Genomic DNA, 26,133 nt, shown 5'->3' on the forward strand with positions numbered 1-26,133 from the left:
AGAGAGAATGTTAGGACAGGAAGGGATCTTATCACAACTCCCTCATTTTATAGCTAAAGGTTTTTAACAGTTATCCATCCACTCCCCACATCCATCTGTCCACTGAGCCATCTCTCCATCCATCCATCCATCCATGCACGCTCGAGTGCCTATCCTACGGGCTAAAGGCATCTTGGGCTGCAGGCTCTAGTGCTCCACTCTTGCAGGTCAGGCACCTGGTGTGGAAGCATGCAGCAGGGACAAAGAAGCAGTCTGGAGAAGGAAAGCTGCACCTTCACTGTGTGATGGGGATGGTAAGGAAAGGAAGGAGTACTCGGAAGGCCATTTCTGTGGGGTTATGAATCTCTCCCTAATCAAGCCACGTCGTAAGAGACTTCTATAAAATTCTACTTACTTAGCATTATCACTGGTAGCTATAATAGTGTTAGTATAAAAATGGCAGGATAGAATTTTATTTATTTATTATGGCTGAGTTTTTTTTTTTTTTTAATTGGCTCTTCACTAGTACTGAATGATTAAGAGAACATTGCTTTCTTGCTACTTAGTACATCAGAAAGAGCGAAGGGGACCATACCTGTCATGGAGGCTAACTTATTTACTTTACAGGTAACTTAGTATAATTTGCTTGTATGCCTTCAGAGGTCTGAGCCTTCTCTCTAAGTGATTTTAATTCCACTCTTCATATACCCCTAAGGTTATGCCAAGGGAGGTATATAAAGTTGATGCTTGTATACTTGATTTCTAAGAACCTATTGTGTCCTTGGCTTGCCAATTCATTTAAAATATGGTGGTTGACTAAAATCTGTGTACCAGGGTCGTCTCTGCTTTTGTAGGTCTTTAACTTGATATACCAGTTCCTTCTCCAAATGGAAGTTGTTAAGCTGCTCCCAACCCTGGGTAGGAAAGAAGCCTCCTTAAATCTTTGCTTGTCTGACGTGCTTAGCCCGTGTTTCTCTGCAGGTACATTGTAGTTCTTTGAGGACCTTGGCATTTCCACATGGTTAGACAGCAAAAATGGCAGAAAATATTGGAGAGAGGGTTTGTAGAAAGTGGGGCGTGGTGGTCAATGCCCGTAATCCCAGCACTTGGGAGGCTGAGGTAGGAGGAGCAGGAGTTTGAGGCCAGCCTAGGCTCCATAGTGAGTTCAAGGTCATTCTGAGGTACACAAGACTTTGTCTCAAAAATAAAAACTAAAAAAGTCTACAGAGGACATGAGGCTGCAGATGAAGGAAACACATACAGTAGGGCTGGTCTTATATAATTGTTATTTTTCTAGATCATCCAGGTCCTTTAAAGTAGTTTAAATCAGGAGTCATTGTAAGATAGTAAGATAGTTTCTTCTTTCCAGCATCATGCTTGTTTTTCAAAAGTGTGTGCTTGACATCTTAAAGAGAGGCTTAGTTAACAAAGGCTGTTAGGCCTGTGTGATGTGAGAACTCACCAGAGTGGAACTGGTCAGACAAATGGGAGCCCAGGCAGAGGGTAGGGGTGACCGCTCACTGTTCAGGGTGCCTCGAACAACTTGGTTTGACGGCCCTTTCTGTTAGGTCACAATTTACAGTGCTTGAGAGAATGTTGTGACATTCAGTTTCGAGCTATAGCCATGCAGACGATGTGTTCCTACTCTGGTGATTAGATTTTTGTGGCGTCCTCATCCTCCTTGGGTCTCTGGGACTGAGATGAGAAGCATGTGTCCACACCCTGACGCATGGCTAGTGTCTATTTTGCACAAGTAGATTTTATAGGTGTAGTTTTGTTGATTGAAGCTTCACCCCACGGAAGTGGCCACCTGCCAGAAATACCAGCAAAATTCTTTCACCCTAGCCTTTCTATTATTCCTTAGGCACTAGGACAAAGGCCCTGGTTGCCAGTGAGCTGTTGCCAAAGGTTGGGGTTGTGCAGTGCACGTGACTGGGAGCACTCCTCACCGATGGCTTGGTCCAGTGAGAGTGGAAAAGAACAACATTCCTAGGTCCTTAAGTCAAATCCCACTTCTGACGTCTTAGGAACATAAAAATCATACCTAATGGTTTGTGAGCACACATCTGTGATTTCTTTTATGTAAAAAAGAAAAGCCATTCCAGAGGATCAGCCCAGACGTAATTGATGCTATCTCAAAGAGTTACTACATTGATATTTAGCTAATTCATGTGAATAGGCTATTGTGTTTACTTAAACAAATGACCTGGGTACAGACACCTGACAGCATGAGGCATGCTTTTCATTTAGGTCAGATTTGTTAAAGTCTTTGTGTAGCAACAAAGCTCATTATTTATTTTGTGCTCTCAATGGAGGTTTTTCTGTGGCTGTCATGGGTTTTTCTAAGTAGAAGCTTTTAAAACGGAAGATTATTGAAATTGTTTCAGGATACGCCAGGCCCTGGGGGTCTTGTGACAAATGGAAGTCAAGTACTCCCTGGTGGACTCAGAAGAATAGATGTGTTTATGGACCAGTGACACCCAAAGTCAGTGGCTTCTCAAATTGCCCTTGTGAAGGCAGTTGGGCTCAAAGGGAAGATGACAGCATTCTTCCTTTTCTCTTGCCCTTCTTTGTCCCTCCCTAGTTTCTCTCTGCACTATGTGATGACCAACTATAGTCTTGCCCTTAGGAGATGCCACCTAAACCTCCCACCACCGTGACCATGGATATACATAAGTAAAGAAGATCCCATGAGCCTTGGTTAGGAAATTCCTGTACAGCATGCATGACAACAGGGGTAGGTGCTTTGGAAGCTCATTGTAGCATGAGGGTCTGGCCACTTGGTGACTCTTCCCTGGGAACATGCTGTGCCTCCCGCAGGGGAGACTTTCACATATGCATCAGAGACCGAGCCCCTGAATAGGAACATTTCACCTCTGGTTTGTGGCACACATGTGCGGCTGACTGAGCGTAGTAACAAGTAGACCTTCCAGAATGTTCAAGGACCTGTTGACAGATCTCTTAGGTTACTAGTTTGCTAAGACAGAAACATATACCTAAAAAGTAAAATTGCTGCTCAAGAGTTCAGTGGAAGTTCTGGACAATATTATAGGAGGAAGTGTGTCCTTAGCCTGAGCTGGCGGTCCTGGTCTCTAGTCTTGAATGTCCCAGTGGTTGAGGGCAAGGCCTGTAACCCCCTGGGAAAGCAAGGAAGAGTGAGTCTGAAAACTGAACTCTGAGCTTTTTAGCTTTTGACAGATGACTTAAGTTCTTCTGGCAAATTACTTCTCAGTGCCTCAGTTTCCCTCCTATAACCAGGGATTACAATAGTGCGTTTCTCAATAAATTGTCATGGGGATTAATGTTTTAAGCATGTAAAAGCTCTTAGAGTAATGCTTGCCAAATAAGCATTCAGCCAGCCGTGGCCATTAGTGGTCACCAGCCCATGGGAATGAGTTATAGCAGTATTCTGGACCGGTGCCGTGGACGGGTACATCTCTTGGGGATTGAAAACCTCCTTTCTTGAATTTAAAAAAAATCACTTGTATTTATGACTATGAGGCATGGCTTTATTTAATGTTTAACTGGTAACCTTCTGTTACTAGCTTAGGCGTGGTGATAGGATTTTGGCGCACATCGCCGCCATTGGGGAAGAGGTTTTCTTGCATGTGAAAAACTAAGATCTACTTGGTGCTATGGGATTTTGGTTTGTCATAGTGCTGAGGAATTACTGATGCCTTCCTGGATGGTTTAATCATAGTAGGCTGAGAATTTCTACGCCTGATGGCACTTTTAAAAGCTCTGATGTGTAAATCAATGCGGCTTTTGAACACAGCTCGTTTTTACTAGAGTGCAGATGTTTGCTTAATAGGTGTATTTTTGGAGGACTGAGCTGTTGTTACTCCATGTGTTGTTACTGTGAGTATAAAGTAGCATTTTAAAACATGATCTGACATGAAATTATTTTCTGGCACCACTAGCGAGAGTGAAAAGGTGTCTCAAATGCTTTTTTTCCTTGTTAATAGACATAAACCAATAAGCAGTCCCTCCAGGGACCTTCTGCTACGCCAGCTGGACCAGACTTCTGAAAACATTTTCCTAATGTAAATATTATCCAAAGATTTAAAAACTATCAGATCCTTTTCATACACAATAAAACGGTCAAACCTTTTTGGAGTTTACTCGTGAGATGAAGCAATCCATCTCCATGCATTTTAATATTGTCTTCCAACTCAGGAGCACCATACTGGACCAACACAGAAAAGATGGAGAAACGGCTGCATGCTGTTCCCGCGGCCAACACAGTCAAGTTCCGCTGTCCAGCTGGAGGCAATCCAACGCCCACGATGAGGTGGCTGAAAAATGGCAAAGAGTTCAAGCAGGAGCATCGCATTGGAGGCTATAAGGTAGGATTAAGCTTTCAACATACTGCATGGCTTCAGTTTCTTCGTGTGTATTTTTGAAGTCCTTCAAAGTTGGCAGCAACTAGAAGGAATGTTTTAAAATAACCAATAATTATCATAATTGATTGTGTCACTGTTTGATATTTTTTAAAAAATTACCCTGGGCTTGAACACCATTGTGAAGTGCAAACCCCATTTGATTTGTACTGTTTTGTTTTGTTTTGTTTTCTATAAGGAGAGCTTAATAACTAAAAAGGTCGAAAGTTGAGAGTCTGTTTTCTATATGATTTTATGGTCTGTAAAACTTAAATTGGCCAGAATTTGAGAAGTTTCAGGGCAGTTGATCTGTGGGAGCAGGACTGCATTGCTAGTGAGTGGGCTGGCTTAGAGACAGAAGAGTGGAATATTACTGTAACAGGAGCACTGGAAGACCACAGCTGGTCTCCATCTTCAGCAGCATCTCGGAAGGCCCCAAAATTTAGTTTCCTCATTCGCTGGGGAGTTTAAACTTGGCAGTGCCTCCCAAAGATCCTGTGACTGCTCCTAGTTTTGTTCAGCCACTGACAAGTATTAATTGAGCACCCTTTGTGCTGGGCACTCTTCTAGGCTCTGGGGAAACTAAAGAGGGCAGAGTACGAGCTCAGAGTGACCCTGGTCTAGTAGGGAGGCAGACACGAGAGCTGGCATTCCGGGGACAAGAGCGTGCTCTGTCCTGCAGACTTGCAGGGAGAGGTGTTGTTAGCTCTTTGGGAAAATAGGAGGTAAAGGGATGGCAGAAAGATTTAGGGTGTTTTGGAATCTCTAAATTATTTAGTATGGGAGGAGGAACCTTTAAGAATTTCCAAAGGCAGGGGACATAAGGAAACCTTGTTAGGAAATTCAGTGCATTTGGACCAGGAATGGGGATATTAGTAACCTATTGCTGCGAGATACATCGCCTCAAGTTGTTGTGGCTTTAAACACTACTTACTATCTTACAGTTTCCATGGGTCAGGAATCCAGGTGTGGCCTAGCCGGTTCTTTGCCTTTAGGTCTCTTTCTCAGGACTGTAATCAAGGTTTGGGTTGAGGCCCGCAACCCTTTTTTACTTTAGTTACTTTTCAAATAGGGCCTCAGCCTGCCCTGGATTGTGATCCTCCTGTTTCTGGAGTAGCTTGACCTGTAGGCATATGCTGGCACACCCAGCTTTTTGTTGATTGAGATGGGGGTCTCACTGCCTTTTCCCAGGGCTGGCTGCAATCTTCCCAATTTCTACCACCCAAGTAGTTAGAGTTACAGGTGTGAGCCAGCATGCTGGTTTTGTTTTTGTCTTCTTTAAATTTTAAAAATTAACATTTTTAAAAGCCAAAACCCAGAGAAAAGTGGGGGGAGCCTGTGACTGTGTCTAAGAGCAGGTAGGGGCAGCTGAGTGTGGAAGGAAGGCAGGCAGATCTGCTGGTTGGTGAGTCTCTTTGCAACTTGGCCCTGAACTCCATCAGTCATCTCCCTGGGAGATGGACAAAGGGGCTGATTTGTCCCTTTGTTCTTAGTTCAGTGCTTAGACCAAGTACAAGAAAATTAGAAGGGTGACCCTTACATTTTTTTAAAAGTAAAAAACAGACTCAGATTTCATTAGGTGGAGCTGACTAGGAAGGAAGAGTTAAACACTAAAACCATGGCCCCCTGGGATTGGTTTAACCAGGAAATGCTTGCTGAAAAGTGACATAAGTGATGCAGTTTTGACAATTTACAATTTAAGTGTAAGAATGATGGTCAGAATCCTGGTGGTTAATTAATCCTGTCAATTAAGATAGCCTTGTGAGTAAGTACAAAGAGAGCGCATGAGTCTCCAAAGATTCTGGGCTCAAAATAAATGGGTCACATCATTATTATGGCTGAGGAGTTTTTTTTTTTTTTTTTTAAACAAGTCGGAATCAGTGATTACAGATATGCGGGAAGACGAAGGGGGCTTAATGAGGAAATACTGCTTGATTTTGCACAGGTGCAGTGCAGTTTTAATTACTAATGACAACATTCTGCTAAATGAAGAGCACCTATGATGGAAAAGCCACCCTCTAACCCCCAAGGATGCACAGACAAGAGTGTTTTTGTTGTTTCATGTTTGAGACCTTCCTGGAGGGAAAGAAAACTGGAATTTGAGTGGGTGGGAACAAAAATCTAAAGTATATTTCACTTAGGAAAAACAAAAAATCAAAACGGAGAACAGTGTTGCCCCTTTGGAATGCAGTGTCCTGGCGGGTGACCAGGGCCTGTTTCGTGTTCTTGACCTTCTCTGGTGTAGGAGGCTGTGGCAGTGGAATGGGTGACCTGGGGAGTGGCCTGGGAGATGACCTGTCAAATGCAAATGATTGCACAATCAGGGTTTGCACAACAGTGGTGCAACTGGACATTCACTTTGGGGATACTGGAAACACAGAAATTCCACCCAGTCCCAGGGGCTTCTGGGACTTGAAAAGAAAGCCCTACTGTCTCCTGGGAAAACATAGCTACCTAAAGCATAATCCTTGCTAAGATGTCTTAAACTGACCCTAGAAGGTTGTCTACCTCTGGACTGGGCCGCCTACACTGGTCCAGGTACCAGGCTACTGGGGTCTCCTTTAGGCCCACGGTCCTTGCTGGGGCCTGCTTGAGACTGCACTGGGGGAGCATGGTCTCTGTGTGGGGTATCCCTCTTTGTTTTCTCCATTGCATACATAAACTTTTAAAGAAACGTGCTCAGGACGTTTGACCTGAGGGTGTTGTAGCTGCAGTTTGTAGTCTTCATTGTTCTGTACTCATTATGAATGAGAACTCACTGCAACTCAGTGTAAGGCCTAACGTCTGAGCCACACTCTCCTCTCCTGTCCTTAATGAAGAAGCAAAGTGTCAAGTTTTCCAAGGTGTATTTTTCCAGAAAGCAAAGACCTGAAAGTTTCCAAAAACGATGTTTGTCATTTCTGTGAGTTTCCTTCTTCCTTCATAAATCTGTCACTATAAAGTATGGTTGTGCTTTGATGGCCCAGCTGTCTCTCCAACTCTTTCTACCTGTTTATGGCTCTGGGGGACTTAACCAGTGGACAACAGCTAGTTTGAGGGCCAGTGAAGGGAGAAGGGAAAATAATAATACTTTTTAAAAAATGAAATCAAAGAAAATTAAGAAATGAAACGAAGCTGTTGTAAATGACTGGTAGGACTGTTTGGTGTTCTGCCTGTTTACCAAAGGACTACTGCTCAGCCATCCTTAGGCCCCTGTGTCTAAGTGTTACATTTTTTTTTTTTTTAGTGTGCACACAGAGGCTATTGGATGTTATTAATGTAGAGTTAATCTAATATAGTAGGAAAGCTTGATGTGAAGCCTGGCTCCGTCCCTAACTGGCTTATTCCTGGGTTTTCCCTTCAGTCCTGGCCAGGGGTGAGTTATTTAAATTCTCAGAGCCTCAGATTCTCCCACCTTAAAATGAGGAAATTGTATAGATGATCTTAAATGTCTCATCTCAATCTCTAAAAACTGATTTAATTGCTGAACCATCAAGCAGCATTAGCTATTTTTCACCTAATGCAACAGGACAGGGTTTTTTTTTTTTAATGAGGTTACCTTCATAGCTAAATATTTCATAGGGCTCAGAACAGTCATTGCGATGTAATGCAGAAAAGCAGGAAGATAGAGATATTTCGTGCATCCCTCACTTCCCGGCCCATTCTTTGTTAATGACTTGGACACAGAGGGTTCTTAAAAGCCATCTTATATGACCTCTCAATGCTCAAGATCACAGACCAAGAGATCTGGTGACGCAGGCTCCCTCCACATGGCCAGAAGCCCCTCTTCCCTGAGCGTTCTAGGTTGAAATTCCCAGGGAGCTCCTCAGCTGAGGACAAAGCGTAATGGATTATGGTCATTTCCAACTATATTCCAGGTTTTAGAAGACACCAAAAACCAAAAACTTCCCATTATCACTGCTAAACTTGTTGCTTTGGTACATAGGTTAGTTAGATTCAGGTTTTCTGGATTAGTCACTTAAATGATGTTTTCTACGTAAATGTTAAGCTTCACTTGCAAGGGGTGTGTGTGTGTGTGTGTACACGTGTGTGTGTACACGTGTGTGTACGTGTGTTTTTCTGGGGATTAAACCCAGGGCCTTCCTTGCACATGCTGGTAAGAGAGGGCTCTGCCTCTGAGTTACTTCCTTGTTCCTACAAGTGTGTTTAGAGAGAAAATCCTGACTTTACATACTTACAGGTTGAGCGTCTCTCATCCAGAAATCCCAAATCCCAAGTCCTCTAAAATCTGAACGTTTTTCAGTTCCCACCTGTGCCATAGGTGGAAAATTCTACACCTGACCTCATGAGATAGGTCATAGGCAAAACACAGGAAGCTGAAGCAGGAGGGTTGTGAGACGAGACTACATAGTGAGACCCTGGCTCAAAAACAACCAGCGGACAACAACAACAAAAACCCAAAATGAAGGAGCACTGAGAATGCTGTATAAAATTACCTTAAGGCTTTGTGTATAAGGCATATATAAAACGTGAAGAGTTTCATGTCACTCTTGGGTCCTATTCTCAAGACATCTTATTATGTATATGTAAAGATTCCAAAATCTGAAACAACCCAATTTCCAAACATCCTAAGCATTTGGAGAAGGGATGCTCACCCCGGTAATGTTTTTGTGGCTCGTTGAGTTTGTTCTCAGCTAAGACAGTTCAGCTTTTATCTCAGATTGCACAGTCTGTGCTGTGGACACAGGTATGTTGGTGTCAGCTGACGCTCACTGACTGGCCGCTTGGGTCACGATGTTGCTAAGTGCCTCCTGTGCATGGTGGCACTCAGTCTTCCACAGCTTAGGAGGTGGGTGGGCACTGTTTTCTTGTCTGTATTGCAGTGATGGCTCACCCTGTGTCCCCCAGGTGGCAGAGCTGCCATTCCCCAGATGGATTTACTGTAGTCCCTGCTTTTGCGAAACTGCTTCCTTCAAGTGTGGTGCCATGTTTTGGGCACACTGTCATTGCTCCGAGAGAATCAGGATGGAAGCAATGGCTCTCCAAGGGCATGGAAATACAATTTGGCCCAGGGACTGCTGCTGAGAGCACGACTCGGAGGATGTTGTACTTCCAACCGCCGTGACCTCTGAGGGTTATGAGACTTTTGGAAAAAAAGCCATAGCATAAAAATTACCACTTAAATCATTTTTTGGGGGCAGCACTGGGATTTGAACTCAGGGCCTCATGGTTGTTAGGCAGGCACTCTTTACCACTTGAGCCACTCCACCAGCCCCTGAAATATTCTTAAGATTAGGAGGTTAAAGGAAATCCACAATGGCATACAACCACTACTACTGTCTGTCACCAAAACTCTTCCATTGTCCCAGAAAGAAACTCTGTACCCATTCACAATAATCCTCCATTTCTACTCCCTAGCCCTTGGGATCCTCACTTCTACCTTTTGCCTATGAATTTGCCTGTTCAGGGTACATCATATAAGTGGAATCGTGAGATATTTGTTTCTGCCTTATTTCACTAAATATATTTAAGATTCATCTATGTGGTAGCCCAAACCCATCCATTTTTATGACTGAATAATGTTCCTTTGAGTGACTAGGCCACATTTTGTTTAAACATTCATCTATTGATGGACATTTGAGTTGTTTTTACCTTTTGGTGTTGTGAATAATGCTTTAATTGCTGTACAATTGAGTCCTTGTTCATTCCTTTGGCTATGGACCTAGAAGTGGAATTGCTGGATCACAGGACAATTGTCTATTTGGCTTTTTGAGGAAGGTCATGGGATTTTTAAGGAGCTAAGTTTAGCAGGTGGCAGATGCCCTGCTGTCACTCACCTTGTGAGCTCCTTCAGGAAACTGGAGAACACGTTTATATTTTGCAATTCACATCCCACCTCCTCTGGAGAGAGCCACTGTTTGTTTACTGAGAGGAGGGAAGAGCTTCCACTCCTGGTCCTAGGGGGTCTGATGGCCCAGCCCTGTTCTCTGGACACCTCCTGCAAAGCAAACTTCTGTCGATGTTGCAGTTTAAGCATTAACAAGTGTTTGCCTTCCCATTTGTGTGATAAGCAGCCACACGTGCCACAGTCCTCAAAACATGAGCCCAGTTTGTGCACACACGTTCAGGAGACATGGTTTGGGGTCTCCAGGAGCCTACTGGAAATGACACTTGGGGATGGGATTGTAAAATTTGTATATCTTAACAACAACCGATCTATGCCTGTGGGGTGCCTTCCTGAAGGCCATGGATATAAGGGGTAGTTCTCCCGGGTGAGTGGGCCTTGACTGGTGACAGGAAGTCATGAGAGCACTTGACATCGGCTGGAGCAGAGGACAGCTTCTCGTGTTTATTCCCCTTGTTATTGAACACCTGGGTATTTGGAAATGTCTGAATATTTTTTTTTGCAATGTGGAAGTCAAATATCCAGGTGACAGCCTGGGTCTTTGACCTTTGACTTTTTTGGTTACATGTTTTGGTGCCAGACAAACTAGGTCTGCATTCCCAGTTGTCACCTGAGGGTGGCTAGGGATTTAAGAGGTACCCTGGGAGATTTTTCAGAAGAATTCTGAAAAAACCTGTCTGGGCCACCTTTTGTCTTTGTGTTGATGGGGTATGGAATGTTTGTGGAATCTACTTTTTGTGCTATAGTAAGAGAGTTCAGGCCCTTTGCTTATCTGCTTTGTTTCAATATTGAAATGTTATTTTAAAAGGACTTTAGTGAGCATAGTTTTCAAGCCTCGTGCTCTCTACTTCTGTTACTTGGCAGATAGGAAGTACTGATGAATTCCACAAAGATTTGGCTGTGGGCAGGAATGAAAATAAAGAATTGTTCGTGTGTTGGCTGGTGTGGGATTTCTCTTTTGTGTTTGGTTGGTCAGAGAGTTCCAAACATTGGGGTTCTGCTGCCCGGGATCTAGGACCAAATGGACGGTGGAGGAGCTGTTGTATTTTACTCTTTGGTGTGTGTGTAAGATTTCTGTTAAGTTTGCAAAGTGAAAATGAGAAAAAGTGAGCAATGTTTACAAGCAGCACTCAAGGACATTGTTGACAACTTGGTATATTTCTCTCTGATTTTAGCCATGTTCTCAGTCGTGCTTCTAGTGTGTATGCAGCTGTAGGGTTGTGTTGTGTGTTAATAAAATGGAACCATGGATTCAACCTCCTTTTTTTCATATTTCAGTTACTAGATAGCAGTATCTTACCAGACCTGAGCAGAAGACTGCCTCATTGTTTTAGGGGTGATGAGTTCTCTTGGAATGAGGCATACGTCAGTTCATGTCGGATGAAATGTACTTCATTAAAGACTCTTCTTAGTGGAATCTGGCATTTTGTTATAATAGGGCTTGAAGGAACAGTTTCCTTCTTGTGCCTTGAAGCAATCCTGCCATTTTTTTGTAGGCTAGATTTCTAGAAGTGGTAATAACTAGGTCAAAACCAAATATACACATGTGTACACACACACACACACACACACACACACACACACACGTATATAGATAGATACAGTAGACAATTTTAATAGACACCATCCAAATTATTTTCCAAAAAGATTTTTCTTAGCTTATGTTCCCATTCTCCATTGAATCTCCTTCCCTACTTACTTCCCAAGGTCTGAATGACATTGATAGGTCTAATTTTTGTTAATCAGCTGGTGAATAACAGTGTCTCATTATTGTTTTAATTTGCATTTCCCTGATTGTTAATGAGGTTAGGCATCTTTTCATATGTTTATTGGGTATTTACATTCCCTTCTGTGAAAGCAAAGGTGGCTTACATGCATTTGACCTCATAGGCAAAATAATTGTAGCAGTGAGAATTGAGGAATTCTGATGAACACGTTGAAGGACACAGCTTACATTTTTGTCTTTGAAGGACTTTGGATGGAAACATAGTGGTTTGTAACCCCCAAAACTTTGTGCCTTGTTTCCCATTTTTATAGACTTGTAGAATTCTCTTGCTTGCTGTTAACAGCTAGTAATTAATGGTTCGATGTTCCCTACAAAAGTGTCAAAAGACCCACTGCTGGCAGCTGTAGGATTTGTGGCATATCAAAGAACCAAATACTGCAGCAGTGTTGTAAGAAGACAAACATAAAAAATACTGCATGGGACAGTATTGATCCAGCACTAAGGTTCTGGACAGGCATACTGTTTGGTAAATGTGCTTGCCATCCTACATGTATCTTATCAATGTTTGCAGTACATCTCCAGGAAATTAATAACCAGGAGCACAGTCCCTTGAAGAGGGGTCTTGTGGGGAATGCCATAGTCCTGCAAGAGACTGAGCTGACCATATGCCCTGGGACTACAAAAAGGCAGCTAGCAGGCCGGGCTGTGTATGCCAAGATTTAATGTCTCGGGCCAAGGCAGCTGATGTTCCTCCCCACATGGTTCAGGTTCAGTTCCATTTGGAATATGCCATGTGCCAAATCTGAATCCAGGCACAAGAAAGACATTGACAGTTTGGATTGGGTCCAGAGAGAGGCACTGCCCTGATTAAGGGCTTATGGGCATGACATTTGAGCGGGGGCTCAAGAACTGAATATTTACAGCAGGGCTAAATGCTGGATTACATGGCGTGGTGACTTTGGGGCCTGTGGCTACATCCCTAAGTTATCTTCCATGTGACTGGTTCCTCTGAAGCAAGGAGAGAGGCATTTCTGACACCCCCTCAGTGCCCGGGGTGAGAGAGGGTCTCCTGCCGGCCTATCTTTCCCCAGTTAAGTCAGGGAGCTTGTCCCTGCCTTCCCAGGCACTCAGGGATCCTGGAGCCAGAATTCAGAAACTCCAGTGGCCAGGTCTCAAAGAACTGAAGAATGAGGCAGCCATAGCTCCATCTTCATTCCAAATGGGAGAGCTCCTGTCTCCTAAGGAGACCTGACCTCTTGCTTTGGTTATCCTGAGAGTCGTGGTCCAGCAAAGAGCACAAAGTGAGCCACCTCTGAGCAGAGCACAGACTTTCTCCATTGAACACCAGATGCTCTCAGTTTCATTTTATTGCCACAGATCCCACTTGTGGCAATTGGTTCCCATCACCAGTGCCATGGTGCAGGGGACGTGGGTCAGCCAAGCAAGGTGACTCCCAGAGCTCTTTCTGAACTCACTGCCTTAAGAGCAGTGCAGCCTTCACTGTGAGTGATGAGCAGGGTCTTATTTCTGAACTCAGCAGCAATAAGTCCACTGTGTGGGTGTGGCTGGTGTTGATGAAACTGCCTGCCAGCAACCAGCGGTGGGGGGGCTCTGCATGGCTGCTCTGCCCTCCTGTCCTTCTAATGGAGTAGTTATGAGATGGTTTTCTTTATTCTCCAGTTTAGTTCCTTGAATCACTTGTGTGATTGTGAAGACTCAGCTTGTATTATCGGTTTTTATGTGATTAAGCCTCAAAACGCTTGCAATGTCCAGGCTGTCACTCAGAAGGTCAACTGAAATTCCTGAAGCCGTAGTCGAGATTAGTAGGCCTGGAACTTTTAATTTTTTTTTCTTTCCATTTTTCTGGAGGGCCTTGTCCAAAATGTCTCAGAATGATTTGGTTTGGATAAAAATATTAAAGCCTTGAACCCTAAAGATAGTGAAATTTGCATTTTGTCCTAGTAAGGAAACTTTCTCTTGTTTAAAATTATGAGTCTATTGAAATATTTTGAAAGCAAGGTGAGAACATTAGAGTTTGGTCTGTTTGCGTGTTGACAGAACCATGGGCAGGAGTCACAATAACTTATTTTTACACATGCTGCTTATCTGGGCAAAGTCTCAAGGGCTTTGCAAACTTGGATGCATAAGTTTTAGTTTCTTAAGGATTCATTGCTCCCATATTTAGAATTCTGGGTATATCAGGAACATGTAACATCTATTCGGTCACCACCAGCAATGGGAGAGATAGACTTATGTTCCCAGTTGAAACTTCTCCAAATTTCCAGATACCTGGAGGAGGATTAAGAAACAGAAGAGAGTTCACGGAGAAAGAAGCGAGGGGCTTTCGAACCAGCAAGTTCCAGGAATGATGACAGCATCTGCCTCTTGGGCTTCCTTGTGAAAGGGGGCATCGGAGCTGTACCTGGCATGTAGTTAGTGCTTACTTGTGTCAGCTCTGGAGGGGCGCTTGTTGGTGTGGGTGCTGAGGGTCCCCAGTGGGTGGGTGACCTGGTGGCTCACCATGCACACTGGTGGCAGGTGCTCTGGCTGCCTAGAGGAGTCCTCAAGTGCACAATGCAGAGTCCTCTCTGCATGCTTCTGAATATTCCTCTATACTGGAATTGTAACTTCTGCCTCATAGGCCTTCATGTGATGATGTTTATCATTTTACAAATTTCTTTTGTCACCTTTCTGAGTATTAATTATGAGGACAATTTAGAAGTCAGGTATTTCTTCTCTACTGTCCCTACTGCCCCTCCTCGTCTTTGGTGCTCAGGATGGAACCCAGGGCCTTGAATCTGCTAAACATGAATTCCACCACTGACTCCCACCCCCAACCCCACCAACTTTATTTGAAGTTAAGAAAGCAATGTACCTGGTATTCTGTGCTAAGATTATTAAATAGCCACCTTCACTTTGATCTTTTCAGGTCCGAAACCAGCACTGGAGCCTGATTATGGAAAGCGTGGTCCCTTCTGACAAGGGAAATTACACCTGTGTGGTAGAGAATGAATACGGCTCCATCAATCACACATACCACCTAGACGTTGTTGGTGAGTTGACTTCTCGCCGTTGGCAGCTGTATGCCACCAGACCGTTCTAGCTAGATTCATCTGAAGTCATAAAAATGAGTTTTGATTTTCCCCCAATTTAAAGACAATTGGTTTGTTTTCATTCTTTCTGCATGCAAGCTGTCATTCTAGAAGGATTCTTGTGTTGCCTGACAGTGTCCTTTTTCCTGATAAGGCAGATTTTATGGGTTTTGCGGGACCCTCTTGGTTTCTAGCATCATCTTTTACAAGGTGGATGTCGTAGAAAATGCCTTGACCTTCTAGAAACTGAGATTACTCTGAAAAATGTTAGTGCATGCAGGGAAAAGGGATCACATATGCTGCTGGAGAAGTTTGTTTTTTAAGAGTGGCAGCATTGCCTAAAGAAGGGTAACTGTCATGTGGACAGAAGAGTCGAGGAAAAGGCAGCAGAATGGCCGAGTCCATAGTGACTGGGAAAAGGTCAATGTCAAGGAAAGTTCTTAGACACTGCCAGTTTGATGTCTGTTTCTGGAAGATATTTCCTTTGTGAAAAGGGAACTATATAGATGAGTTTGAGTTTTGTCAGAGTACACAGGTGACTAGGCCATTTTTAAAAAACACCTTCAGATAACATAGCCTGTAGTCTTAGAAAGTTAAATCTCTTTCCAAGTTTTGCCTGTTCTGCTGGGTTTTTGTTGTAACTGTCATGGACCACAACTCTCAACCTGTCCTCATCCTTGAACCATTTCTTTGGGGGCACCTAATAGGTATGCTGTTCTCTATGTGGAGTTGCTGACTTCTGCTAAAGAACAACTCTAAGCTCATAGGGATCCCTTTTGCATTCATGCCCCCCTTGGTAACATCACAAACACATGCCCATCCAATGTGGTCTGCTAACAGTCTCTCCTGCATGATTTCCTGTGCACACGCCCCTGGTGTACACCCCTCACTCACATGTGGGTATTTCTGACCTTTTTATAAAATATAAACTTTGAAAAGAGATTCCACAGATATTTAAACTGTCCAAAGAACCATTAACTTTCCAAGACTGGATTAGCCAAATTGGATAGATTTGAAGAGTCAAATGAGCCATTTTGATTTTCTCTCAAGTTAAATGAAGTTAAATTCAGGAGACACTCTGCCCCAGAAAGTCTTTTTGTATATAAACATGCAGTGCAAAGAGTATTTATTTGAACAGTTGAGGTATTCAGAAGCATAAATGTGAAATTATATCGGCCTTGGGATAATGTCTGCCCTGTGGTTATTCATAAAAGAACGAGTTTTAGAGCCCCCCCCCCCTTTTTTTTGGATATTTGTGCTATGGTTTTTAGAATTACTATATTCAGATATTTTACAAAACAAACACAAAGAGAAGTATCACTGAAATATGAGAGCAAAACTGATTTTAACATGGATTTTGACATTGTACTCTAAATCCGTTGATCAAAGAACACTGGGCTCGGAATTTACTTTGGGCCACGCGTACTGAATTTGACATGAAGTGTTTCCATTTAAGGAAAGAAAATTAGATTTGGGGCTAAAAGTTTTAAATACCTTATTTTGAAATAAAGTAATTTATTGTGGGAAGAAATAATTGTGCTGTAGCAGTCTTCTGGGATTTATGACTTTGCATAGGTCTACACATTGTTTGTTAAGATTGGTTGGGGCCATTCCAGGAATTGGGAGTCATGTCAGGGCCACTCCAGCCCTGGGCTCTTGCTTACAGCAGGTTTTAGGTTGAGTTGTTATGAAAAGCATTCGAAAGCCCCTTACCCCACCTCCCCTTTTCAGCTTTCTGGCAGTTCATCCCTGTGAAGCCCTGAAATCTCTCTTAAAGTTTAGGGTTGGGATTTGAATTGGGCTGCTGAATAATGGAATTGTGCTGTCTAACTTAATCCCCTGGCAATCAGTCTTGTTGAAAAGAGCGAGTGATTCAGTGGTGTAATGCGGAGGGAGCGTGGAGTGTATGGAGTAATGCAGAGAGACCTGATTATGTCACAAATTTGGGAGATCGCCCAGTTCAGCGCGGGCCAATAATGACACAATGCTGGTTGGGAATATCCATTAAAGCTCAACTCCAATAATTTTCCAAGCCTTGAACCTTCTTTATAAATAGAAGCCAAAAGTCAGTGGAGTATAAGATATTTTCAGTAAAGATGGAGGTGTGAAATACTCTCATTTTTGCTCAAAACTCTAGTAATTTCTTGGAGAAGCACTAATAAAACAAGAATTGAGTCAGCTGAAGCCTTGGATAGACTTACAGGCTGGCAGTCATTCTGAACATCTCTGCAAGTGGAAACAGAAAGGATTCAAGCTTAAGCAACACATTTCTGGTGGCTCACAATCCCAAACTTATGCTATCACTGCTTGATAACTGCTTCTTAGCTACCTCTCTGTTTCTTAGAAAATCAGAAACTTTTTCCCAGTGAAAATGGAGCCCTGTTCTTTTTCATTGTCCCAGGTTTTATTTTTGTTGCTATGATACGTAGATTTGTGGTTCAGATATTAGAAAGCGTCCAAATGGGTGAGATCTTTTTATTGAAATTCTTCCTTGGAAAGGCATCCCCATAAGCACTTTCATGTAAAAGCCGTGTAATTTAAGTGACATTCTTGTGTTCTGGAATTAAACAGCAAGCCATTGTTGTGTGTGAGGGAAATGCTTTCGTTTATGGGAGCCCTTTTAGGAGCCTTGCTTGATCCTCATTAAAATTGACACCATTACTTTTCAGCCATTTACTGCAAGGGAAAATTAGCACGAAGCTCCAGATCTTGGTAATCGTGGCAATAATAAAACAGAATGTGCTAAAATAGCTGGCTGCGGGAGGTGGCAGGTCTTTGCCATGGTTCATCACCAAGTGGTGCTGAAGCCCTGGGTGTGATGAAGCCCTGCCACCAAGAAGCTACACCTAGGATAAATCATTAACTCTGTTCACTTTCCCTCGGATCTAACTGTGAGCTGAGACCCTGTGTGTTAGAAACAGAAGCAGCTCGGTGTTGTGACAAGTATAGTGAGTCTGTTAGAGGACACACCTGAGCATCAGGTGAATTGGGATAAGTTACTTATCCTTTCCGAGTCTCTGTTATATCATTAGTAAAACTAGAATGACAATCACTACCTTATTTCTGTGGTGGTTGTTTTAGTGTCCTAGAGCTGCTATGTACAAATGACCACAAAAGGTGTTTTTTTGAGGGATAGTCTTTAATAACTTTGTTAGCCTTAATCACAAGTCTTATTAAACAAACCAAGTGCCATTTGGGGACCAGCAGAACTGACTAGTGGCTGATGTTCCCATTTTCTGAAGTATTCACCTTTGAACTGCCAGACTTGGTTGCTGGGCTGGCAGAAGAAGGCTGTAGAGTTGAGTGCTTGAAGTTCATTGAGTCAGCCTCTTCACTCCCTCCTCCACCCCTCACCTCCATCTTACAACTGAAGAGCTCTAGACCAGAGGAGGTGAGTGATTTATGGGGAAGGCACCCGAGCTGCGGTCTTAGTTCAAGGCTTCTCAACTCTTTTTCAGAAAACCAGGTTTTCTTCCTCACCCCCTCTGGCTTTGCATGAGAAGTCTTTCCTCCTCTCAGGTGTTGCAGTTCTGCATTCCCAGAGACCATTGGGTAGCTACTTGGTGATCTTTTCACCTGGCAAGTGACATCAAGGGGGACAAAGTGCAGTAGAGATAGAAATGGTGCCTCCAGATTCGCTGAGGCCAGCCATATCTTCTCTATCAGTTTAATCTTCCCTGCCCCAGAGTGAAAGCTGTAAGCAGCAGACAATAGCTCAGTGGATGGTGGAGGGCCCCTCAGGGGCCCCTAACTTCTGGCAGGGTGGCGATGGCTCAGGCTTCACGGCCAGCCCTGACTTGCTTGGTGACAGTTCACAATGGCACTGTCAGCTAGCCCTTGACATAAATCCTTTGCAACTCAGCTCTGGACATGATGGGACACAGCCTGGCAGCACGAAGGAACCTGTCCCTGTGGTAACCCCCCCCTTGGGGGGTTTGTTCAGGAGGAATGAGATGTCACTTCTTCTAAGCCCTGATTGAGGAGCCCTGCTGGGAGCTGACACCTGGCCCCAGTGAGAGAAGGAGAAATTTCGCAAGGTGTCTTCTGCTTGGGAGCCCCTGGCCTCTGTCCTGGAAAGACAAAGGCTCCAGTGTGATTGCTGAACAGAGGTACAGGGACAGAGGAGTCAGAGTCCCTCAAACCACAGCTGGAGAATGAGTTTGGAACAATTATGGGTTTGGAACAGTAAGGTTTGGAACAGTAGTGTTTAAGTCAAGGAAGAAATGGTGACCTAGTAAATGAACTGGTGAATTCATCACTGTAGCTGTCATCATTAGGATTGCTTGTGCTTACTGTTTCCTGAGGAAGACCACATTTCAGTCCTGGTCCATTGTCCTATGGCTTCTGGACAGCATTTGTCCCTCTATGTGACAGGGAGGGACCTTGGCTGGAGCATTCCAACTACCAGAACCAGGGATCTGGAGATTTTTAAAGCACTAAACACTGGCTGATCTTCCATTCCAGTTGTAAAGTTGTACTCTTCCTGGTACCTTCGCTTGAGCCCTGTGAGGTTCTGAACACGACCTGTTGACCACCATGCCTCCTGGCCAGGCCCCACTTGGGTTTTTCATATTTGTGACCTTGCTACAAACAATTCTTTTCCATTTCTTGTTCTAAGGCTACACACACACACACACACACACACACACACACACACACACACACACACACACACACACACACACACACATATACACACACATATTATATAAGTGATTTATGCTGGTGCTAACTCTTTTTGCCAGCTATGGTTGTTGCAAAACCTAGCCAGAGAGAGGCAGAAAGCCCCTCTACTGAAAAAAAAAAAAACAAGAAAACACTTGTTTTTGCCAGGTGATCTGGTGCCCAGTGCGAGTTCTGTTGTGAGTGGGCCTGTCAAGTGAACATGGCTCTGGAGTGGCGACTGAGTAAGAGACACATTCCTGTTGCTGCTTTTGTGGGTTTGGCAGCCACTTTTACCTTCTTTCCAAACCATGTCCAAGAGTCTCCTTGCCAGGCTGTGCCTCTGGGGATTCAGGTGGGAATTATATGGGGAGAGTTCAAATCCTTCTTGGGAAGTCCCAGTACCTCTGAGCTTCGGTTCCCTTATCTGTGCGGTGGGGGTAATAACACACTTTCCCTCTATCACCCATGGCAGAGTGGATTGGTAGAAATAATAGCATCACATGACAAGCACTCTGATCAGGTGATGTGTACTTCCTCCCCTGTCTCCAGGCCAAGGTGTGCACTCAGTCCGAGCCTGATTAAAGGAGCCGTCAGTCTCCGTTCTTCCTCCAGGGTGGAGATTTCAAAACTCCTTCTGGTCGATGCCGTTTCATAAGCGTTCGATTGCCCCTCGTTCCTGTTTCACAATGGAGCATCCAGGGGCAAAGGCTGGTCAGTGGGCAGCACAATTGCTCCGAATGTGCTGACCAGCAAACGAATCTTTTCCCAGCAAGAAGTTGCTCTTTGCAGACTGTGAGAGGAGGTGGTGACCTGGGAACCACTGTAGAGGGGATGTGGTAGCACTTGACAATCTCAGTGTTTTTGCCTTGTTTTCTACAAGATATCAGGTGTCCTTTATCAGGCCCACCATTGAGGAAGCAAGGCCATCGATTACTTTTGATTCTGGCAGGGGCCATCCATGGGTGAGGTGGCTGAAGAGAGGGCTAATATTTGGTTGATGGTCTAATCTTTGGAATTGAGTCTATGGTGTGGACAAATAGGATGTAGAAGTGTTACAGTCAGGTTAATATTTTACAGTTTTATGTAAGAAGAAGGTCTCTTACCTGAGCCCTACGAGTGCCGTATCTGGGGGTGCAGACTGGGATGGAGCCCTTCCTCAGTGCTTGAGTAAACGGTGCAAAGATGTACATCCATGGTGGCATTTGTTCATTAATGCCACATGTGGGCATACGGCAAGGTTTCTGTGTGGCCAATTGAAATACTGGTTGAGCATCCCTAATCTGAAAACCTGAAATCCAAAACCTTTTGACTGTTTCACTGGTTGCATTGTAGATCAGGGTCTTCCTGACTGCACTCTAAAAGCTTCAGATTTCAGAACATTTGGAGTTTAGATTCTTTGGATTAGGGATCCTCCACTGGTAGAAATCTGTGCACATATTCCAATATCTGAGAAACTCCCAGATCTGAAGCACTTCTGCTCCCAAGCATTTTGGATAAGGTACACTCAAGCTGTAGTTTAATGAGTTATTTATGTTTGGAGTTTTGTGGCTCTTTGTGTATTCCAAATTCTGAGACAGGAAATCTGCAGGATTTTTCTCTGAACATACTTATTCATACCTTTTTTTTGCAGTACTGGGGTTTGAACTCAGGGTCTGTCCTTGAGCCACAATGCCAGCCATTTTTGGTGATGGTTTTTTGTTTTTGAGATAGGGGTTTCACAAACTGTTTGCCCAGGCTGTCTTCAAACCGTGATCCTCCTGCTGTCTGCCTCCTGAGTAGCTAGAATTATAGGCATGAGCCACCAGTGCCCAGCTTATTCATACAATTTAATCAACATCTACCTTTATAAACTGAAAGACCGCTGTTGGGAAGTTTTACACCATTTCCATTAAGATGTGAGTGTAGTCAGACCATGGTGTTCTTTCCTTTTAAGTGATATGTTCATTGACTTTCTCTCATGACTTCTCTCCCTGAGAGTATCCAGAAGTTGTATTGACCATCTTCCTGTTTGGTTCATGTTTTCAGTCAAGGAGAAGGGAGTATGTGAAAAGAATATGTTCCCAGTTTAGAGAGTGGATTTGGTTTGGAAGTGTGGCTTTGAGAGTTCCTGTTGCTTCTTTCACTGCAGTAGGTCAGGTGCAGGAGTTCGTGGGAGGACGTGACTGAGGACCTTGATGTTGCTGTGGAGAAGGGTTCTTTTTCTCCTAAGAAGAGATGAGGCAGTGAGAGCACCATTGCCCTCACTTGGTTCTGGGGAAAGAATAGAACAAAATCCTAGCTGGGATTGCTTTCATTTGTTGTATTGCAAGGGTGAACCTTCTATCTGTGAAACATATGGTATCAGCACAGCCTGTACTTGGTCTGGATGATGACAGTCACTTGAATGAGACACACACCTTGTGCTTTTGGGTTTCTCATTTCACAGTGACGATATCTCAAACTGTCACAGTGAGGAGTGAAGAAAGATGGCGATCCCTGGATCTTGATGGAAATCCAACCTTTTCTCTGTTTCTCAGAGCCTGTTCACTGTGATTGTTTTAAACAAAGCCTGTAGGCATTTTGTACGTTCCACATGCAAGTCACATTGTGTCCTGGAAATGTCCTCCATCAGGGAGATACTGGTTTTTTAAGAGATAAGCCTTGCCTAGTAACCTGGAAGCATCTTTTAGAAGTAGTGCTTTATAGGAAAGGGGAAGTTGTTTTTTCACTGATTTGGTATATACTCTGGACTGAGACTGAAGCTGAAGGCTTAGTCCTTTACGTTTTATATTTTGCTCAAAAGAAACAAAAACCATCCTTTCGATGAGCACATCACTAATGGCTCTTTGTGGGGGGGGGTTGGGCTGGGGACTGACTGAGGCTGCCCATCTGGTTTGAACAATGGTAGAGAAGCAGTTTGGAGCTGAGCCTCTTGTGATCTAGTGACAATTTTGAAGCTTCTGCTTTAGGTGATCCTTGCACTATGTAGCATCTAGAGCCATGATTATTTTCAGTGTCTGAGTTTTGTCTCCAAGAAAACAATAGGTTTCTTATTCAACTTCTCGTGCTGTGCGTACCAAAGGGAGGCATTTCTTGTTTGTTCAGATGGGCTGAAAGCTTTTCCTTCTGCTTGATCCACCCCAGGAGCAAAACAGTCATCTGAGAGGTTAGCACAAATCTTTCTAGACTTCTCTAGAAGAAAAGCTTTTTAGAGGGTAAAGGTTGGTGAGAGCTGTTGACATTTGTACCATGGACACCCAACTGTGTCCATACATACCGATCTACTTCAACTCTTGTTAGTGGCTCATGTGTCACTCCGTCATAGATACAGTATAATCTTATTTAGGTTGTGTACATCTGTTTTTTTCACTTACCAAAAAAATCCACAATGACAAGCTTTGTGCATACCTATTGGGCACCTATGTGAATGTCGTTTCTAGGACATATTTCTAAGGCTGGGCTATTTGGATCTTTTTTGATAATTTGCAAAATGTTTTAAACCTAAGGAACTTGAGTTTGACCTTGGGAGCTCTCACATGGTTTGGCTTTTTAGCTTCTTTGCAAATCATTGTAGAGAAAATCCTTTAAATCAAGTTCAGCCCATCTAACACAAGGGTGTATTTAATCCCTAAGCAATTAAAAACAAAAGTCAACTTTTTCCAGCATGCCCTTCCCATGAAGGGGACCCAGCTATGCAGACCCCAGCTGATGCTCTCGCATTCCTGAATCATGTTGTTCCCCCCTGTGCAGCAGAGCTGGGGCTCTGTGACTGCTGCCCAGCAGGATCTGCTCAGCTGTGTTTACCCCAGCCCTCAGGAGGGAGCCTGCAAAGACCTGAAGTGTGAGTTTGCATCAGCATCCTCAAGCCCAGCGTAGGGAGGGACCACGTGCAGAGTCTGTGTGTCAAGAGAGAGAAAAGCCCTCATTTGGTAAACTGGACAAATAAATATACTTAGCTAACTATACATGACCCTAGACATATCTTATTCACTCCATGTTATTATCACCTTCGCCACTCCTCCTTTTTTACAAATGTGGTAAGAGACACATGATCTGGGTGAGGTTTTTTTTGTGTGTGTGTGTGGGTCGGGAGTTTGAACTCGGGGCTTTGCCCTTGCAAAGGCTCTACCGCTTGAGCCCTGCCTCCAATCCATTTTAATCATTCTTGAGTGTACGATTCAGTGACATTCACACTGTTGTGTCACCATCACCACTGTATGACTCCAGAACTTTTTTGTCATCCCAAAGTCATGTCTTTAAAAAGAGAGGCATCTTTGAACCTACAATTGGCATAACTTTGTAGTCATCAAAGAGTTGTCAGCTCAGATTTACTTGTTTTAAAGACCTAGAGCTCAGGGTATCTTAAACACTCGAGGTGTTAATAACACATAGCCCTGCTCCTCTAATTTGCCCAAGGAGATCCAAATTGACACCCAGCAGGTGGAAGGCACTCAGTCTCAAGCCAAGTCATATTGTCTGTGACATTAATTAGGGAAGGTACTTTGCCTCCACCTGTTTGTGTCCTCCCAGACCCCAGCCCCAGCCAGCACTTCACTGTGCCTGTGACACCACCAAGCAAGCACAAAGGAGTTAGCAGTGTTTTGTTCCTATCGTTTCACGTGGTGCAGCCTCCACGGGTCACTTTGTGGCTTCAGCACTGGAGGGAAGATGCTTCATTTTCTCCCAAATAAGCTTGTTCCGTACACTCTGCTGTCTCTGCAAAAAGACCTGTCTATGTTTTGCAGGCAGCCAATCTCCAGCCCAATTCTGTAGGACTTTGTAGAGGCAGATGTCCAGGCAAAAGGTAGGGACACCTGAGCAACCGGACTGTAACAGAGAAGAAGAAGAAGATGAGAGAAGCCAAGGGCAGCAAACCAGATACCTTCTACAAAGTGGGGTTTTTGCTCTTTTAAAAGTAATCCATCTAGGTTTGCCAGGCTTGGTGGCATATACCTATAATCCCAGCACTTGGGAGGCAGAGGCAGGAGGATCATGAATTCAAGGATAGCCTGGGCTACATAGTGAGACCCTATCTCAAAAAAAAAAAAAGTCTTCAAAACAACAACAACAACAACAACAAAAAAAAAAGAATAAGCTAAAGTGCTGGCCTGGGTAGTGCCAGGGTGGTGGCTCCTGTGGAGGGGCTCTGTGCCCTCCCATCCCAGTGCTTTTTCTGCTGACCATTTTTAGTTCTGACCATCTTTTGTGCTGATCTCCAGAGGCTGGAGAAAGCTTAGGGAAAGCAAAACAAAATTCAGAACCCAACTGGATTTAGCCTGTCTGGTGCGAGCACATTAGGCAGTGTTTGACAAGGCAGTGAACTCATTCTACTAGTTGTAATGAGTGTGAGGCCTATAGCAGGTTACTGGGCTCCTCAAACTTCAGAGGACTTTGATGGCTGTCTCCTCTTAATAAACGTGCCTCATGCTAACTGGTTTGGTGCATTTTTATGCAGCAAAAGCAACTACCATCTATTCTTTAGGAGAAAAAAAAAAGCTAGGCTCAGCTTTAGAAAGAAGGAATTCTCCCTTGTTTTCACTCTTCCGAGTTCTTTCCCTGTTTAGCCCCTTGCAGTTGCTAAGAAACTGCCATTTTGGAGGAAAGGCAATTAAATTTTTATTTTAATTTCAAGACAGCAGGCAAGGTCATGTACGTTCCTTCAGTGAATGGGAGTTCAGAGCAGGAGGCTGACTGCTTCCAGATCCGTCCTGGGGACTCGGTGTGAATTGAGTCTCTTAGTCTTTTGCTGCCAGAGAAAGTAGTTTTCAGCTGGTTCTTTGTGGCAAGTGCTGCTTAACTTTTGGGGAGGAAAAACTCAGGAGACCTGTGTCTCCTGCAACAGCAGCTCTGGGCCTGATTAATTTATGGTGTAATTTAAGAGCCCGGTCCTTCTCCTGATCTCAGGGATGCTTGTTTCTGAGCCTGTGGACAGGAGACCTTATTTTTATGGCCTTTGCTGTGTCACAGCAAAAGCTGTAGCTCTCCTATGAGCAAACATATTATTATGTCCAGAGGAAGACTGGCATGTTATAAAGTTTCAATGGTCAATTAACAAAGATTTATCCTTTGTCACTCAGGTATTTTCTTTTTTCCCTGGCTCCGTAATTAACTCTGGGAATGAAGCAAGCTGTTGGTTGCCCTGCCACACTCTGGTTGGTAGCTCCCAGCTACAGAGCAGGACTTGAGAGAGCCAATCTGGATAGTTAGCCTCTCTGCAGCTGGGCTTTCTGCTTTAGTGAAGTGGACACTTGAAGCACAGAGCCAGAGAGAGAGAGAAAGAGCAAAAAGGCGGGGAGGGAATGTATTTTTTAAAGCACTTCAGTCTGTGTTTACTACGCATTTATTTGGTGGAACCTCATTCCAGCAGTGCAGCCACCTATCCCATCAACAACAGCCGCACCCTTTGGACTGCTTTCCATTGTGTCTTAATTTGGAATTCACACGGGGACCTCAGAAAAAGGTTCTCAT

The 26,133-nt window shown here is 43.8% G+C and overlaps 1 protein-coding gene across 18 annotated transcripts in view; it reads left to right on the forward strand.

Annotated features, from left to right (window-relative positions):
* Positions 1-26,133, forward strand: part of Fgfr2 (fibroblast growth factor receptor 2) — a 99,992-nt gene that overhangs the window by 32,522 nt on the left and 41,337 nt on the right. For 17 of the 18 annotated variants that reach the window (XM_074078183.1, XM_074078177.1, XM_020171786.2 and 14 more), the window contains 2 exons: positions 4,156-4,325; positions 14,859-14,982. In XM_074078183.1, coding sequence (XP_073934284.1) covers positions 4,156-4,325; positions 14,859-14,982 — 294 coding nt within the window. Of the gene's footprint in view, positions 1-2,608; positions 2,717-4,155; positions 4,326-14,858; positions 14,983-26,133 lie in introns of all 18 variants that reach the window. The other variant, XM_074078190.1, reaches the window with a different exon arrangement.

The sequence above is a fragment of the Castor canadensis genome, chromosome 7 (assembly GCF_047511655.1).
Source record: "Castor canadensis chromosome 7, mCasCan1.hap1v2, whole genome shotgun sequence".
NCBI classification, from domain to species: domain Eukaryota; kingdom Metazoa; phylum Chordata; class Mammalia; order Rodentia; family Castoridae; genus Castor; species Castor canadensis.